The sequence below is a fragment of the Petaurus breviceps genome, unplaced genomic scaffold (genome assembly GCF_028583685.1).
Source record: "Petaurus breviceps papuanus isolate PSGF00001 unplaced genomic scaffold, PetGlider_PUasm1.0 126, whole genome shotgun sequence".
NCBI classification, from domain to species: domain Eukaryota; kingdom Metazoa; phylum Chordata; class Mammalia; order Diprotodontia; family Petauridae; genus Petaurus; species Petaurus breviceps.
The window spans coordinates 20,752,978-20,769,875 of NW_027185655.1; the positions used below are offsets into that span (position 1 = coordinate 20,752,978).

The window sequence follows — 16,898 nt, forward strand, 5'->3', positions numbered from 1 at the left end:
AGACAGACAGAGACAAAGAGAGACAGAAATGGAGAGTCAGACAGGCAGACTGAGACACAGAGAAAAACAGAGACAGACAGACAGAAAGACAGAGAGATCGAGAAAGGCAGGCAGACTATCAGACACAGAGAGACAGAGATGGAGAGACAGAGAGTCCAGGACAGAGCCTTGTGGAGGAGGGAATATCCAGAGTTAAATGACTTACCCAGAGTCACACTGCTAGTAATTATGTTGAAGTGGAATGGAAACTCAAGTCTTCCTCACTGCAGGTCCGGTCCATTCATTCTTTTTTTTTTTTTTTTAAATGACTTTTTGTTGATAAAAGTTTGAAGTTCCTAAAGTAGACTGCAACATCTTGAAAGCAATTCCACCTGTTCTCCTCCTGTTTAATTCCGGAATTAGCGGATGCATTCTCCGTGCCAAATTTACGTATTGTATGTGTGTGTGTGTGTCCGTATATACCTGTGTCTGGAGGAGCATATGCGTGTGTTCTGAGGAACGCGCTCTTCTGGGCTACTTTATCCATCCAATCGAATGCCATCGGCCACATAACTGCTAACGGTAGGCAAAACCCTCAGCACCCTAGAAGCGCCGGTGTATTTGTAACGAGAGAATCATCTTAAAACATGAACTGTCCTGCGCTCAAGAATGAGAGAGAGGCCGCCACGCCGCCCGCCCGCGCGCGTTCCCGCCGGTTTCTTGTGTAAAAAACTACCTGGGTACTTTTTAGAACGCGGCAGCTTGCCCCGAGCGGAGGGACTCGCGAACCGTCCACGCTATGGCCGCCATCCGCAAAAAGCTGGTTATAGTTGGTGACGGTGAGTGTGGGAAGACATGCTTGCTGATTGTGTTTAGCAAAGACCAATTCCCTGACGTCTATGTGCCCACTGTGTTTGAGAATTACGTAGCAGACATTGAGGTGGATGGGAAACAGGTGGAGTTGGCTTTGTGGGACACGGCCGGTCAGGAAGATTATCATCGCCTTCGACCCCTTTCCTACCCAGACACCGATGTTGTACTCATGTGTTTTTCCATCGATGTCCCTAAGAGTTTAGAAAACATCGGAGACAAGTGGATCCCGGAGGTGAAGCATTTCTGTCCCAATGTGCCCATCATCCTGGTTGGGAACAAGAAGGACCTTCGAAATGATGAACACACGAGGCGGGAGCTGGCCAAGAAAAAGCAAGAGCCCGTCCAGCCCGAAGAAGGCAGAGAGATGGCGAATCGCATCGGCACATTTGGTTACGTAGAGTGTTCTGCAAAGACCAAAGACGGTGTCAGGGAGGTTTTTGAAATGGCCACAAGAGCGGCTTTGCAAGCCAGACGTGGAAGGAGAAAATCTGATTGCCTTGTCTTGTAAACACAGTGGAAAGGCCAAGCCCTCACTCGGTTAATTTTTAAAGTGCCGTTTAGTAATCTTAGTGTACTCTTACTGGCCTTTTTCGTTTATCTGTAATTTACTTTAAGAGATTTACAAAACAGGAAGCATCTTGCCACCAGTAATTAGAAACCAGCCATGATCGTTTAATGATGGTCTGTGCCCATCATATCTGTGCACATCACAGGGCCCTCTGATATTACTCTTAAATCACTTTCCTCAATCTCCCAACCAGTACATTTGGCACTAATTCAAGGGAATATTTAACTTCTTGCTTCTTTCTAGAAAGAGGAAAAAAGGTGATAACTTTTGTGAATTGGGTTTTAACTACTTTTATACCTAACCTGTCCTGTTGCTGTCAGCTGCAGGGCCCTTTGGGGAATAAATATGGAGTCACTTCAGAGCAGGACCCTCTTCTAAGGCTTTTATTGGTATAGCTCTGGGGGATTATTCAATTTGTTTGAAAAAGGGACCCAGTCCGAGACAGCAAGTCCCCATACAGCTGTGACAAAACCACAGTACTGTGGTTTCATGTTAGTCACCTTACAGTTACTGTGTAATTAGTGCCACTTTATGCATGTTACCAAAAAATAAATATATCTACCCCAGCTTGGATGTAGTATTTTTTTGTATAATTAGATTTCCTAATATTGATATTTGTTATCTCTACAGTATGTCTCTGGGGTTTTTTTTAAGTGCATTTGAACATAAAGTCAAATGGAAAAACATTTGAAATCCCCCTTTGTCTGTTTTTCTCTAGTGAATGACAGTCATTTTTCTGTTCAAAATACCCGTGTCCACCGCTGTCCCCTGGAGCTGGGGTCTGTGAATGGGGAATTGGGTCAGAAATTGGAGTGATTGGTTGGAACTCAAATTGCAGCATCTTGGTATATACAACATTTCCTTATTTCTTACTCTTCCAGTAGTGACTCCCCTTAATCACTGGGGGAGCTTGATCCCCATTCTCTTTGTTAGTGACCAAAGTCCCCCTTGGAGCTTCTTATTTTTCTCCATTTGATTAAACTTTTTTCTTCATCAGTTAATCCCCCCCCCCCAACTACTAAGAGAATAAAGGCAGTTTTCTAATAACAAAAATGGTCACAATGCTCCTCCCTTCCAGTTACTTACAAGATGTCCTGTTACCTTTTGAGTTCAGTGGTCTTTTTCTTCCCATGTAGATTTTGGCCACAGGAATTTGTTCCTCAGATGACCATGTAATGAGGGGAACCTTGGTCACTAAGTTTCCAGTAATTTTGGGGCATGAAGCAACAGGGATTGTAGAGAGTGTTGGAGAAGGGGTGTCCAAAGTGAAACAGGTAAGGGAATGATTTTTAGCCTTGGGGTCTGTGAATTTTTTTTAAATAGGCTGATAATTACATTTATATATAATTCTATATGTATATACAATTCTATATATTTTTATATATCATATAAATTTCTATCATGAGTTTAAAAAAAACCTTTTTCAAGAAAGACTTCATGGGCTTCACCAGATGGCAGCTGAAGGTATTTGGGACACAAAAAAGCTTAAGGATCCCATGACACTTGTGCATAATAAACAGAACACAAACCTTAAATGAATAGAAGAATGGAAATATATACTTTAATTCTTGAAAGAGCAATCTTCTTCACAAAATTTCATTTTATTGATGGCCTTTTCTTTCTATATCATAGTCATTTCTAGGTATACCTCAACAGAAAAAGTTAAACAAATACAACTGATAAGGTCATAACATCTAACAGTGAATGTAGCAGTCTGCCCTGTTTGTCTCTAACAAGAAGGAGGTATACTTTATTTTATGTTCTCCAGGACCTAGGTTGTTTTTTCTAGATTGTGAGAGACTGACTTCCTATTACAGGTATTTTCATTTGGGGGGGGGGATGTTCAGGGAGGACTAGCACCTCTGGTATGAGGGCTGCCAAGCCCTTTTCAGGGCTGCTCACACACCTTTGGGACCCACCTTTCACTCACCTCTCTCCTATGGCTCCAAGGAACTGTTGCACCTGCAGCAGTCACACCCCAGTAAACTGTCTTGGCATACAGGCTAAACCAGGTTGAGGGTAATCAATAGACCTTAAACCTGTCAGTGAGTTAGAAGGGGGTCTACCCCAACTGTGTGAAGACTTCCACTGGCAGAATTGGTGGATGAGAACAATTTGTTCCAATGGCCATGAAGGCAGCTGAAACAGGTGCTGTGGAACACTTAGAGCTTGGTCAGACATAAAAGAATCCCAAGTCATTCTGACTTTTGTCTTGCTACTGAACTTCAGAGACTCTGAAAGAGAGAGTGAGGCTGATGGTTTTGAATGCAACTCTGCTTCACTTAAGTCAGGTTCTAGTGCAAATCAAGACATCATCTCAGGATGTCATTGCTCCTCTCTGAAAACAAAGAACGAACAACAATTTTCACTTACTTCATTGTAGTTGTTTATTATATCCCTCCAGGTCTGTTTTTTTCTCCCCACTCTGTATCAGCTCATACAAATGAAGCACCCACATCTGGAGTGTTCCCCAAAGGTTGGCTCACACTTCAGGTTCTCGACACTTTGGATCCACACTCTGAATACTGTGACCCAGGAGCCCCATACACTGTTTTGCTTTGTTTTTTTTCCATTAACAATCAACCAACAGGTACAAAGGCACAAATAACATGGTAAAAAAAAAATGATTCCAAAACATCACCCTTCTGCCCCGTAATTGTGGCACACTCTCTCACAAATAGACACAGTATTCATGGGAAAAGTGGGTTCATACCTAGAATATAATGGTACTATGTTACACATTTAAGATACATGTGTGACAAAGGAGAGTCTAGATTTTCTCTGGGTCCCATAGGCAGAGAAATACTTTCTTTCTTCGCAGGGTCCTACTGCAGTTCTCCTTAGGTTCAACGTCTTTATTGGGCAGATTGTGCAGCTGGATTCTCAGGGAAGGTTGCCCTTCTTGGTTCTACATTCTTTTCTGCTGCCAGGGGTCACATTCATTGAAAATATTCTCTCCTTGGGAAACTAACACTATATCCAGGTATATCTGAAGTGTGCTTCTCTGCTCCTTGCTGGATTTAGTGTCTTCTAGTGGTTAAATAGCTCCCTTTCAAAGTTATGTGGCAAATATGAATTTGAGGGTAAAGGGTGGAAAGTGAACAAAGTGAAATTCTCCCTCTTTCCTCTCCCTAATCCCCAATCTCCTCCAAAAGTACCTGTCACACTCAGATTTCCAAGTCTGGAATTCTGAATTCATTCAGACCTTATATATTTAAAGTACCCATAGATAGAACTAATTTGTTTACTCATTCAATTAGTTTTTTCCTTTTTTTGACTCAGTAAGGGAAATATTCACACCTGATAAAGGGATGGGAAGATGTAGACTCATCTGGATAACCTAACTAACATATTATCAACACCTGATTATAATCTTGGTCTTCTGTACTACATCAACTGAGGTTGGAGGAGGGAGAGGAGGAAGAAACTCTCTCCTTTACATCAATATTCTTCTATTTCTCTGGATTTCTCCTATGTATTTCATAAGGCAGTAATATATTCCATTGCATTCATATGCCATAGTTGTTTAAGGATTCCCCCCAATCAGTGACTGCTTTTTGCTACCACATAAAAGTGTTCCTATGACAATCAGAGATAGTGCCAGCTTCATCAGAGTATGACCTTCATCAAGGTATGCCTCTGCTGGGTAACCCTTGGCAAGTCACACTCTTATTACTGAAAGTTGTATAGCTCCCTATAATAGTGAACTGTTCTCTCAGGGCTATACACACACACACATACATATATACATACGTATAATAATCTCCCCAACCCCCATTGCATGTTAAAACAATTTTTAACATTCAGTGGGTTTTTTTTCTTAAGTTTTCCTCCCCCTCCTATTCCCAAGAATGTAAGTAATCAGATAAAGGTTATACAGGTGCAATCATGTAAAACATTTCCATATCAGTCATTTTGCAGAAGGAGGTTCTAATGAAAGAAAAAGAATGAAAGAAATAACATTGAAAATAGCATGCTTCAGTCTGTATTCAAACAATATCAGTTCTTTCTCTGGAAGTGGATAGCATGCTTCATCATGAGTCCTTTGGGGTTGTTTTGGCTCATTGTATTGCTGAGAATAGCTAAATCATTCATAGTTCTTCATTGTACAATGTTGCTGTTACTATGTACAATGTTCTGGCTCTGTTCACTTCACCTTGCATCAGTTCATGTCAGTCTTTCCAGGTTTCTCTTAAAGTATCTTGTTTGTCATTTCTTAGCACAATAATATTCCATTACTATCATATAGCACAACTTGTTTAGCCGTTCCCCAATTGATGGACATCTATTTACACTCACTGACAGTTTAGGGTCTCCACAGGGTGATTCTTTGCAGACCAAACCCAGTTTTCTTACTTTTTTTTATATCAACACACAATCCCCAAGCACCTAGGATAAATACCTAGCACACATTAGATGCTCAAAAATATTTACTAATTTGGCGATCTTAAAGGTTATTTCTAGGCAATGTCTTCCATCGGGATCTTTTCTCTCTTAGGAGAAAGGGTCATCCCACTCTGCTTTCCACAGTGTGGAGAGTGCTCTGCCTGTCTACACCCTAATGCCAATTTGTGTGTAAAATTTTCGTATCTATCATTTTTACTCAAACTTCCTTTTAACTATCCCTATACTAACATTAGAGCTGAATTCCTTTACAAGTGCCTTTGATGAATTGAATAGTTTTCTCAAAAAGGGAATATCGCCTGATGACACCACCAGATTTACCTGCAAAGGGAAGCCAGTCTATCACTTTTTATGCACCAGTACCTTCACTGAGTACACAGTGGTGGAGGAAAGCTCAGTAATTAAACTTGATGTTGATGTTCCTGCTGAGAAGATCTGTTTGATTGGCTGTGCATTCTCCACCGGCTACAGAGCTGCAATGAAGACCTCCAAGGTGAGGAAATATGCTTTTCTTGTCATACTAAATATTGGTGCAGAGGTTAAAAAAAACCTTTTCCAAAACACATCTTACATTCAAGTGCTGTCTGTATCATACTAAACACCTGAATGAAAAATCAAACAGCCAATTAATCACCAGAATGCTTTGTCTCTACAAATATATAAAGCTGGGAACAAAAGCATTCAGACAATCTGAAGTTGTTTTTTTTTTTCATCCACATGATTTTGGCAACATATAAACATGGGTATATTTTATAATACATTTTATCTGTGATTTCAAAGCATTCTCATTTGTCACAAAAGAACTGCTCTCATTGAATGAATTAATTAAACGAGATTTATCAAGCACTTATAATATGCAAATCATAAAGGAAACAAACAGAAAAGAAAGTTAAGCCCTGAGTCACAGACTAATGGCATAATGCCTACAAGAGTTTTCTGCTGCAGCTAGAAATACGGGATAGGAAATAAATCGAAAAACAACAACAAAATGTCATTTGTTTGGGTCCCACTAAGTTGGATTGTGTTTTGATTAGAAGACAATGCATATAATTTTTTTAAAGTAAAATGTATACTGATATTTTAAGGGTGAAACAAATTGTATTTTGTGAGTGTCTCAAGTAGCATAACCTGACAGTTTTCTAGACCTTTAGGACAGCATAAATTGATTCCTTAGATACAATTTGGTTTCAAAATTCCCTACAGCACATTCTATACAGTATAAATATAATTCAAGCTTTTAAAAAATCTCCTTATTGGGTCTTCCTAGAGCTATTCTAAAAATTCGTGGTCTTAGGTGTATACTAGTTATTTATTTCTGAACCATCTTTATAGCTGGTTCAGAATTAAAGGCTATTCACTGCTAATGTCAGTTTTAAAATCATCTTGGTATAAATAAATAACCTATTCATTGCTCAAAGTGATAAAAAAAAATCATTTGTTTCCCATTGTTCTAGAGCCAGGGGTGGGGAACCTGCAACCTCAAGGTCACATGTGGCCCTCCAGGCCCTCAAGTACGACCAAAGTTGGATTCAATAAAAAGGTTGCACTTTGAGGTTCCCCAATCCTGTCCAAACTTTCTGTTCAGTGGCTGGTACATAGTAACTGCTTAATCAATATTTATTGTATTTTAATTTGTTGGATTTGTTCAAGTGCATTCACTGAGTGGTGTAAAAAGATATCGCTCAAAAAAATTTATGAATGGCAAAGAAAACGTGCAAATTCTGATGTGAGAGCAGGAGAGAACAGACAGCTGGAACGATGTGCTGGTCCCCGATGAATGTTAACAGATTCAGGATAAATTCTCTAGTACATTGCATAGATTATTTTCTATACATACTCTATGAGAATGATATGGACAAGAATCCTAGTGAACAATTAATTATGGATGGTTTATGATTTGCTTATGATATGAGAGTACCCACATCATTAAGCTCCTGCTTCCACTGAAGTTTTGTGACAATCAAAAACCTTTCAATTGGGGGCGGCCAGGTAGCACAGCGAGTAAGAGCACTGGCTCCAGTGTTGAGAACACCTGGAGATCGAATCCCGGGCTCAGACACTTAGCACCCACCCAGAAACACCTGGCCGTGTAACCTTGAGCAAGTTACTTAACCCCAATTGCTTAGGGGCGGCCAGGTGGTTCAGCAAGTAAGAGCATCGGCTCCAGTGTCGGGATGACCTGGATCAAATCCGGGCTCAGATACTCAGCACCACACCCAGAAATAATAACTGGCCGTGTAACCTTGAGCAAGTTACTTAACCCCAATTGCTTTAAAAAAAAAACCTATCAATTGATCAATCAGTGGGGATCTAGTGAAATGATAGAACAACAGCAGCAAAAAGCCCACTCTATGCCATGCATTGAGCTAGACCTGGCCCTGTAATGACAAGGAATGAAATCATTCCTGCCCTGAAGAAATTCACCTTCTATTAGGTCAAATAAGATGTGTGTTTAAATAGATACAAAATGGATTCCAAATAAATCCTTCCGTATGGAGGAGTTAGCACTGGGGAATCAGGGAAGGCCTGATAAAAAAATCCAAGTAACTTGACTTATAACAGCAAAGTGGTGACAAATTCTCTCTTGAAAAACACCTGTATGAGAGCGGCTAGGTGGTGCAGTGAATAGAGCACCAGCCCTGGAGTCAGGAGGACCTGAGTTCAAATATGGCCTCAGACACTTAACACTTACTAGCCCTGTGACCTTGGGCAAGTCACTTAACCTAAATTGCCTTACCTTCCCCCCTCCAAAAAGCAAATATATATATGCCTGTATGCATTTCTTTCCGCGAAAATTTCTGAGGTAGCAGATATAACAGTTCCATGTCTCTAATCTCTGAAGCACCTGTTTCTCATAATTTCAAAGTACTTATTACCCTCAGGTAGGTAGCACAGTGGTTGATGTGCTGAGTTTGGAATCAGGAAGACCTGAGTTCAAATTCTTCCTCAGATACTTTGCTAGCCATGTTACCTTGGAAAAGTCACCCAACCTTTGTCTGCCTCCGTTTCCTCAGTTGAAAACAGGGATAATAATAATACCTACCTCCAATCATCATGAAAATCAAATGTGAGATGATATTCATAATGTGATTTGCAAACCTTAAAGTATTATTTAGATGCTGACTATTGTTATTATTAACTATTATTATTATTATTGGAAAAACTCATCAGTGACTGCAAAGGACTGGCTATGGTCTAGATTTAAAGTTTCCCAAGATTCCAGAATTTTATTGAATCAATCATTAATTACGAAGGCCCTGCATCTTTCCATCACCATAGGTCACCCCTAGATCTATTTGTGCCGTCTTTGAACTGGGAGGGGTTGGCCTTTCCATTATTATAGGCTGTAAAGCAGCCGGTGTCTCCCAGATCATTGGAAGTGACATCAACCCACCCAAATTTGAGACAGCCAAGGCTGTAGGACCCACTGAGTGCATCAACCCTAAGGATTACACAAAGTCCATCAGTGAAGTCCTGGAGGAAATGACTGACAATTCTGTGGGGTACACCTTTGAGGCCATTGGACACCCTGAAACCATGGTAAGTAATCGGTAGGTAGAAAGGAGAGTTTGAGAGCCAGGACTAAATGTTCTACCTCAGTTCAAACCTGATCAATAGTTTAATTCCTTAAGAAAACCCTTAGGACTCAGATATGATTCAGACAGTGTTTGTATTTTTAATTAATCTGCAAGAATTTAATAAGCATCTACTTTATGTAGGCACTGGGCTGGGTTCTTGAAATTCAGATCCAAAAGTGAGAGAGTTCTTGCCCTCAAGGTGCTTATATTCTCCAAGAAGGTGTTAAAAAGTTAAGTGTAAGGGGCGGCCAGGTAGCACAGCAAGTAAGAGCACTGGCTCCAGTGTTGAGAAGACCTGGAGATCGAATCCCGGGCTCAGACACTTAGCAACCACCCAGAAACACCTGGCCGTGTAACCTTGAGCAAGTTACTTAACCCCAATTGCTTAGGGGCGGCCAGGTGGCTCAGCAAGTAAGAGTACCGGCTCCAGTGTTGGGACGACCTGGAGATCGAATCCCGGGCTCAGACACTCAGCACCACACCCAGAAATAACTGGCCGCATAACCTTGAGCAAGTTACTTAACCCTGATTGCTTAAAAAAAAAAAAAAGTTAAGTGTGCATCTTGGTCCATTGAGTTAAAGAGATAGTAAGTGTATTGTCACACCATTTCCAGTAGCAATAGCTGTACTGATGTGATTATTATTCCCAGAGCAAAAGCAAGAAGCATAAAGCTGGAGAAGGAAGGGTGATTCTTGGTGGCAAGGCAAAGGATAAAATGTGTATCAGATGAATCCTGGTGTCCTGGGAGAAGACTAAATGTAATGAGAAGCATGGTCTGGGGCTGACTAGATAATAGTAGCTGAAAGTTTTTATTCCTTCATTCACACACTGACAAGTATTTTTAGATATTCACTAAAGCCTTACATTAGATTTAGGTTGCTATAGTCAACAATAGCCCCGCAATGTTGTCCAATGAGTTGAGAAGAATCAATTATTAATAACATAAGTTATCAATACTTCAAGGAAAATGCATACTTTCTTATAACAATAGAATAGCTAGCATTTATATAGTGCTTTATATAAAAGTGCAAAGCATTTTTAAAATTTTTTATTTATTTACTTTTAGTTTACAACATTCAGTTCCACAATCCCTTGAGTTTCAAATTTCCCCCTCCCCCTCCTTCTCCTCCCCAATGGAGGCATGCAATCGAGTATAGGATCTACAAATACCTTCACATTAAACATTAGTCAGGTTGTAAAGAAGGATTATAACCAATGGAGTGAACAATGCGAAAGAAAACAAAAACAAACAAACAAAAAAAAGAGACAGAGAAAGTAGTTTGCTCCGATCTGTATTCAGACTCTGTCGTTCTTTTTCTGCATGTGGATAGTCCTTCCCATCACAAGTCTTTTGGAGTTGTCTTATAATCTTGCATTGCTGAGAGGAGCCCAGTCTATCAAAGTTAGTGGTCACACATACGATGTATCTGTAATTGTGTACAAAGTTCTCCTGGTTCTGCTCTCCTCATTCAGCATCAGTTTACATAAGTCTCTCCAGGTTATTATGAAGCCCATCATGCAAAGCATTTTTTTTTACAAGTATTATATCATTCTGTCCTTACAACAACCCTGCAAGGTAGGTGCTATTATTATCCCTGATTTAGAAATGAGGAGACAGAAGCAGGTAGAGGTCAAGTGAGCTGTCCAGGGTCACACAACTAGTAAGTTTTGTGGCTAGATTTGATGTTAGGTATTTCTGAATCCAAGTTCAGCACTCTTATCTACTATGTGCCCTCCCAAATTCGCAAAGAGAAAAGTCCCATTTGCATGATATTAAAGAGACTGACTCTGTGCTCTATCTGAAAGACACAAAGAGGAAAAGAGCCACCTTGAGGGCCACCAAAGCCTCTTTTGCAAGCCTTACAAGTTATTTCCAAGGGATCTACATCCTTCCCCACTTCCTTTTTTAAAAATTTATTTGATTTTAACTTATGAAATAAAACAAGCATTTCCATGACATAGTACAATAAAAAAGGTGGTTATGCATGAAACTGCAAATCTACTATGCACAACTTGCTATTCAGATTTTGGCTTTGCCTTTTACTATCTCATGACTCTCAGAAAACTGTTATACCTATCTGTGCCTCAACTGCCCCATTGCCATTCATGAGAGGGTTAGATTAGAATAACCTTTCTGTCTCTAATCTATGGTCCTATTTTTCTACCTTCTCTCTCCTGCCTTGGAAGCTGAACCTCATAATAGCAACTCATATTTATAGTATTTCAAGATATTTAAAAGTTACAAAATACTTTCCTTGCAAAAATCCTTTGTGACAGGTATTGTCCCCCCTTCCCCCTTTCTTTAAGCAATTGGGGTTAAGTGACTTGCTCAAGGTTACACAGCCCGTTATTTCTGGGTGTGGTGCTAAGTGTCTGAGCCTAGATTCAATCCCCTGGTCATCCTGACACTGGGGCCGGTGCTCTTACTCACTGCACCACCTGGCCGCCTCTATTGTCCCCTTTTTACAGATAAGGAATTAAAGCTCAGAAAGGTCATTTACTCAGAGTCATATGGCTTGTAAATAACAGTTCCCATGTTCAAACCCAGATCTCCTGTCTCCAGGGCCAGCATTATCTATGCTGTATGCTGTTGATCCTGACAGAGAAGTATGGGCTGAGCTTTACTCTGCTGCTGGTGGTGGAGGATCGGGGAGTCATTTAACATAGATCAGGTAACAAAGTGAAGCCTTTAGGTTCATAATCTTCATTAAATACCATTTTGAAAGTACCTATACTACATCATCTTCCCCATCAAATTTACCATTCTTCCTGTCTTCTCTTTTTCTATCAATGTTGTCACCCACACTTGAAACTCTAGGGAGCTAGCATGGTGTAGATGATGAAACACCAGAATAGTGTCGGGAAGATTCCATTCCCAATTCTTACTTTTCTAGTAATTAGTAATGCAGCCAAAGTCAAGGCACTTTAGTCCCTCCAAGCCTGTTTCCTTCTCTGTAAAATGAGAGGGCGAGACTAGATGAAGTCTTTATTCTTTTTCAGCATTAAAATGTGCCATAATTTTAGTCAATTATCATTCAGCCATTTCAGTTGTGACTCTTCATTAACACCATTTGGAGTTTTCTTGGCAAAGATACTAGAGTGATTTGCCATTTCCTTCTCCAGCTCATTTGACAGATGAGGAAATTTAAGCAAACAGGGTTAAGTGACTTGTCCAGGGTCACCCAGTTAGTATGTGTCTGAGGACAGATTTGAACTCAGGAAGAGGAGTCTTCCTGACTTCAGGTCCTACACTCTTTCATTGTGCCATCTAGCTGCCCCAGATTTTAGTCTATACCTTGTAATATATATACAAATCATTGACAGATGAAAAAAACTTATACTGTCTTTGAAATAAATAAGAGAAAAAAGAAAATGGGGAAACCTAGAGAGAACAAAGGGCATTAAAATTTAGACAGTTTTACTCCCTAATTGTTCTTATTGTTGAAAGTTGAATATTCCTTAATTCGTGAGTTCGATATATGGTTAGGAGACTAGCCACAGTCAGACACACTGTAACTTTACTCTAACATAGTGATGTCATTTTGGTCCTTTTTGAAAGCAAAGGACAATGGCCAACCAGGTGAAGCATTAATTATGTACAATATTCAAAGTGCTACATGCTATTTATCTTGGAAATGTAAAGAAAGTAGAAGATAGCATCTCTGTCTCTGAGAAGCTCACACAGGTTCCCACTAGACAAAAGGCTCCTTGTTGCCCGTCTGGGGACCTCTATGACTCATTGTCCCAACCAGATGACCTGGGAAATTAAGCACCTGATACTCCCAAAGGATTACTACCAGCTGCCCCCTTACAGGCTTACTTACAAGTTTCAAAGCATAAATGTTTTTGTTTAAACTTTTTTTGCATTTTTCAAATGCTTTATTAACTTCTGATTTACATTATTCATTTCCACCAGATTTTGAGTTACAAATTTTCTCCCTGTTTTTCCTCTACCCACTGCCCAAAAACAGCAGTCCCACAGGATATCCCCTCCTCCAGTCTGCTCTCTCCCATATTTTCTCCCATACCCCTTTCGACTTTTTCAGTAGGGCATGGTGGATCTCTATGGCCCAGTGCCTGTATGTCTCATTTTCCAATTACATGTAAAATAGTATTAATAATAGTATATATATATATATATATATATATATATATGTTTGTGTTTGTGTGTGTGTATTTAAACATTTGATTTTAAAACTTTGAATTCAAGATTCATCCCCTTCCTCCCTTGTCACCCACCCTTACTGTGAAGATAAGCAGTTCAGTATAGGTTGTACATGTGTAGCTAATGAAAAATATCAACATAGTAGATATATTGTAAAAGACTGACTATATTTCCCTCCCTCCTATCCCACCTTCCACTTGTTCTGTTCTCTACTTTGATCCGGTCCCTTTTCAAAAGTGGGTGCTTCCAACTTCCCTCCCCCCAGCCTGCCCTCTCTTCCATCATCCCCCCTCTCATCCCCTTCCCCCCTACTCTCCTGTAGGGCGAAATACCCTATTTAGTGTATATTTCATTCCCTCCCCAAGCCAAATTCAATGAGAATAAGGATGACCCATTCCCTTTTGCTTTCCTATTCTTCCCCTCCATTGTAACCATTTTCCCTTTGTCTCTTCTATATGAGATAGTTTACCTCATTCTGTCTCTCCCCATCTCCTCTCATTATATTCCTCTCACCTCTTAATTTCACCTTTTAAGTATCATCCCTTCCTGTTAAATTGGTCCTGTGCCCTCTATCTATGTATACTTGTAAACATATATACACACATTCACATATGTATTCATATGCCCATATACCCTCATATATATATATATGTTTCCTTCAACTATTTTCATGCTGAGAAAACTTTCATCAATTACAATTATTGTTTTTCCATGTAGGAATGTTAATAGTTCAACTTTGATAAGTTCCTTATGATTTCTTTTCCCTGTTTACCTTCTCATGCTTCTCTTGCTTCTTGTATCTGAATGTCACATTTTCTATTCAACTCTGGTTTTTTTTTTTCAGCAAGAATGCTTGAAAGTCCTCTATTCCACTGAATGACGATATTTTCCCCTGAAACATGATACTCAGTTTTGCTGGGTAGGTGACTCTTGGTTTTAATCTCAGCTCCTTTGACCCCTGGAATATCATATTCCAAGCCCTTCGATCCCTCAGCTGCCAGATCCTGGGTTTTCCTGATTGTGTTTCCACAATATTCAAATTGTTTCTTCCTGGCTGCTTGTAATATTCTCTCCTTAATCTGGGAATTCTGGAACCTGGCTATAATATTGCTAGGAGTTTTCTTTTTGGGATCTTTTTCAGGAGGTGATCAGTGTAATCTTTCAACCTCTATTTTGCCCTCTGGTACTAAAACATCAGGGCAGTTTTCTTTGAGAACTTCCTGGAGGATGATCTCTAGGTTCTTACTTTGATCATGGCTTTCAGGTAGTCCAATAATTTTTAAATTATCTCTCCTGGATCCATTTTCCAGGTCAGTGGTTTTTCCCATGAGATTGATATTTCACATTGCCTTCAATTCTTTCATTTGTTTGGATCTGTTTAACAGCATCTTGATTTCTCATAAAGTCATTAGCTTCCATTTGCTCCAATCTAATTCTGAAGCAATGATTCTCCTCAGTGAGCTTTTGAGATTCTTTTTCCATCTGGCAAATTCGGCTTTTTAAGGCATTCTTCTCCTCATTGCCTTTTTGAGCCTCCTTTACCATTTGAGTCAGTCTGTTTTTTAAGGTATTATTTTCCTCAGTCAGGCTGTTGACTCTCATTTCATAATTTTCTTGCATCGTTCTCATTTCTCTTCCCAATTTTTCCTCCACTTCTCTTATCTGCTTCTTAATGTCCTCTATGGCCTGTAACCAGCTCATATTTTCCTTTGAAGCTTTTGGTGCAGGAGTTCTGACTTCACTGTTTTCCTCCAGTTCCATGCTTTGCTCCTTTTTGTCCCAAAAATAGGAATGTAGTGTTGGAATCTTCTGTCTGCTTTGTTTCCTTTTCCTGCTCATTTTGCCACTGAATTACTTGACTTTGGGGCTTTTTTTACCACAGTAGGACTCTGCCATCAGACAGGGGAGCTTTAGTCCCAAATGCTGGGGTTTTCTCAGCTGCTGGAGGTATTAGATGGGTGCCCTCTCTGAGGTCTCCTCACGCTCTGGCAAACTGGCCACACAACCCAGGACTTCCACCCTAGACTGCAATCCAGATCCAAGCAGGTTAAAGCAAGAGTGATTACCCCTCAGACTGGTGCTCGATCCCCCTACACTCTGCAGGCCAGGAGCTGACGCTGCCACGTGGAGCTGGCTGGCTGTGCTGGTGTCTCAGGGGCTTCTTGTCCCGGGGGTAAAAGCCACGAACTCCCACTTACTGGTCCCAAAGTCCAGACTGCACTGACCTCTCACTTTGTCCTTCACATCTATGTGTTGATAAATCTGGAAACGGCCACAGCTGCTGCTGATTTGGGGTCCCTCCAGCTGGCGGCTGGTCAGGCCCTCCCTGGGGCTAAAGCCTTGGCGTGGAGCTGGGCTCTGAGAGCACTGCACTGGATTCCTGCCAGCCTGCCGGGCTGTCCTTAGCGGGAGGTTAGCTTCTCTGTGTCATTTTGTGGGTTCTGCCGATGCAAAGTTTGTTTAGAGTCCCCTTTATACATGGATTGGGGAAGGTGGAAGCCGGAGCCACAGGAAGGTTGTGTTTCTACTCCACCATCTTGGCTCCGCCCCCTGGAGAAAACCTTTTTAAAAATAATATTTAATGGGGGTTTGGGGAGGCTAGGTGGTGCAGTGAATAGAGCACCTGCCCTGGAGTCAGGAGGACCTGAGTTCACATCTGGCCTCAGACACAACACAGCTGTGTGACCTTGGGCAAGTCACTTAACCCCAATTGCCCTCCCCCCCAAAAATAAAAAAAATATTTAATGATGGTGGTGATAGGGAAACCTGTGGACTTTAAGGTCAATGGCAGCATTGTCTGTTCCTTTGAGGAATAGAAAAACTACAAGGATTTCTGCTGAGCCAGAGCTTATGGCCAACAACAGTTGGTAGAGCTAGTTTGTAGCATTATATCAGCATTCAACATCAAACTGAGCAGACTACTGAGTCCACTGGGTCAAAGTATTTTTCTGTTCCATTCCTTACCAAATATTTCCTCCTCCACTACTGCTGGTGCCTTCCTTCTGTGATTACCTCCCATTTGCAGTGTGTGTGTGTGTGTGTGTGTGTGTGTGTGTGTGTGTGTGTGTGTGAGAGAGAGAGAGAGAGAGAGAGAGAGAGAGAGACAGAGAGACAGAGAGACAGAGACAGAGACAGAGAGACAGAGAGACAGAGAGAGACAGAGAGGAAAAGAGAAAGAGAAAAGGGAGAGATAGAGGAAGAAAGAGAAAAATACAGTGAGAAAAGAGAAGAATAAAGAGACAGGAAAAAAAAGAGAAAAGGGGGGAGAGAGAGACAAAGAGAAAGAGAGAGACAGAGAGAGACAGAGAGAGACGGAGAGACAGAGAGAGA

At 40.7% G+C, this 16,898-nt stretch overlaps 3 protein-coding genes across 5 annotated transcripts in view; all 3 read left to right on the top strand.

Annotated features, from left to right (window-relative positions):
* LOC138165848 (alcohol dehydrogenase E chain-like) overlaps positions 1 to 16,898 on the top strand; it is a 417,804-nt gene that overhangs the window by 257,017 nt on the left and 143,889 nt on the right. The window lies entirely within an intron of this gene.
* Positions 1 to 16,898, top strand: part of LOC138169221 (all-trans-retinol dehydrogenase [NAD(+)] ADH7-like) — a 45,969-nt gene that overhangs the window by 21,696 nt on the left and 7,375 nt on the right. Inside the window, exons 3-7 of the mRNA XM_069098504.1 lie at positions 2,557 to 2,685; positions 3,423 to 3,432; positions 5,919 to 6,006; positions 6,080 to 6,317; positions 9,104 to 9,364. Coding sequence (XP_068954605.1) covers positions 2,557 to 2,685; positions 3,423 to 3,432; positions 5,919 to 6,006; positions 6,080 to 6,317; positions 9,104 to 9,364 — 726 coding nt within the window. The remainder of the gene's footprint in view (positions 1 to 2,556; positions 2,686 to 3,422; positions 3,433 to 5,918; positions 6,007 to 6,079; positions 6,318 to 9,103; positions 9,365 to 16,898) is intronic.
* On the top strand, positions 779 to 1,360 carry LOC138169606 (transforming protein RhoA-like). Of its 3 annotated transcripts, none has more exons than XM_069099230.1 (2): positions 779 to 934; positions 1,184 to 1,360. In XM_069099230.1, the coding sequence occupies exons 1-2, from the start codon at positions 779 to 781 to the stop codon at positions 1,358 to 1,360; spliced, it is 333 nt and encodes a 110-aa protein (XP_068955331.1). The 3 variants fall into 3 exon arrangements, with proteins under 3 accessions (XP_068955331.1, XP_068955321.1, XP_068955313.1); XM_069099220.1 differs by having other exon boundaries at positions 779 to 907; positions 968 to 1,360; XM_069099212.1 differs by having other exon boundaries at positions 779 to 1,360.

What these genes read in the sequence shown, in the direction of transcription:
- LOC138169606 (XM_069099212.1), top strand. Translation starts at nt 779, where the DNA reads ATGGCCGCCATCCGCAAAAAGCTGGTTATAGTTGGTGACGGTGAGTGT.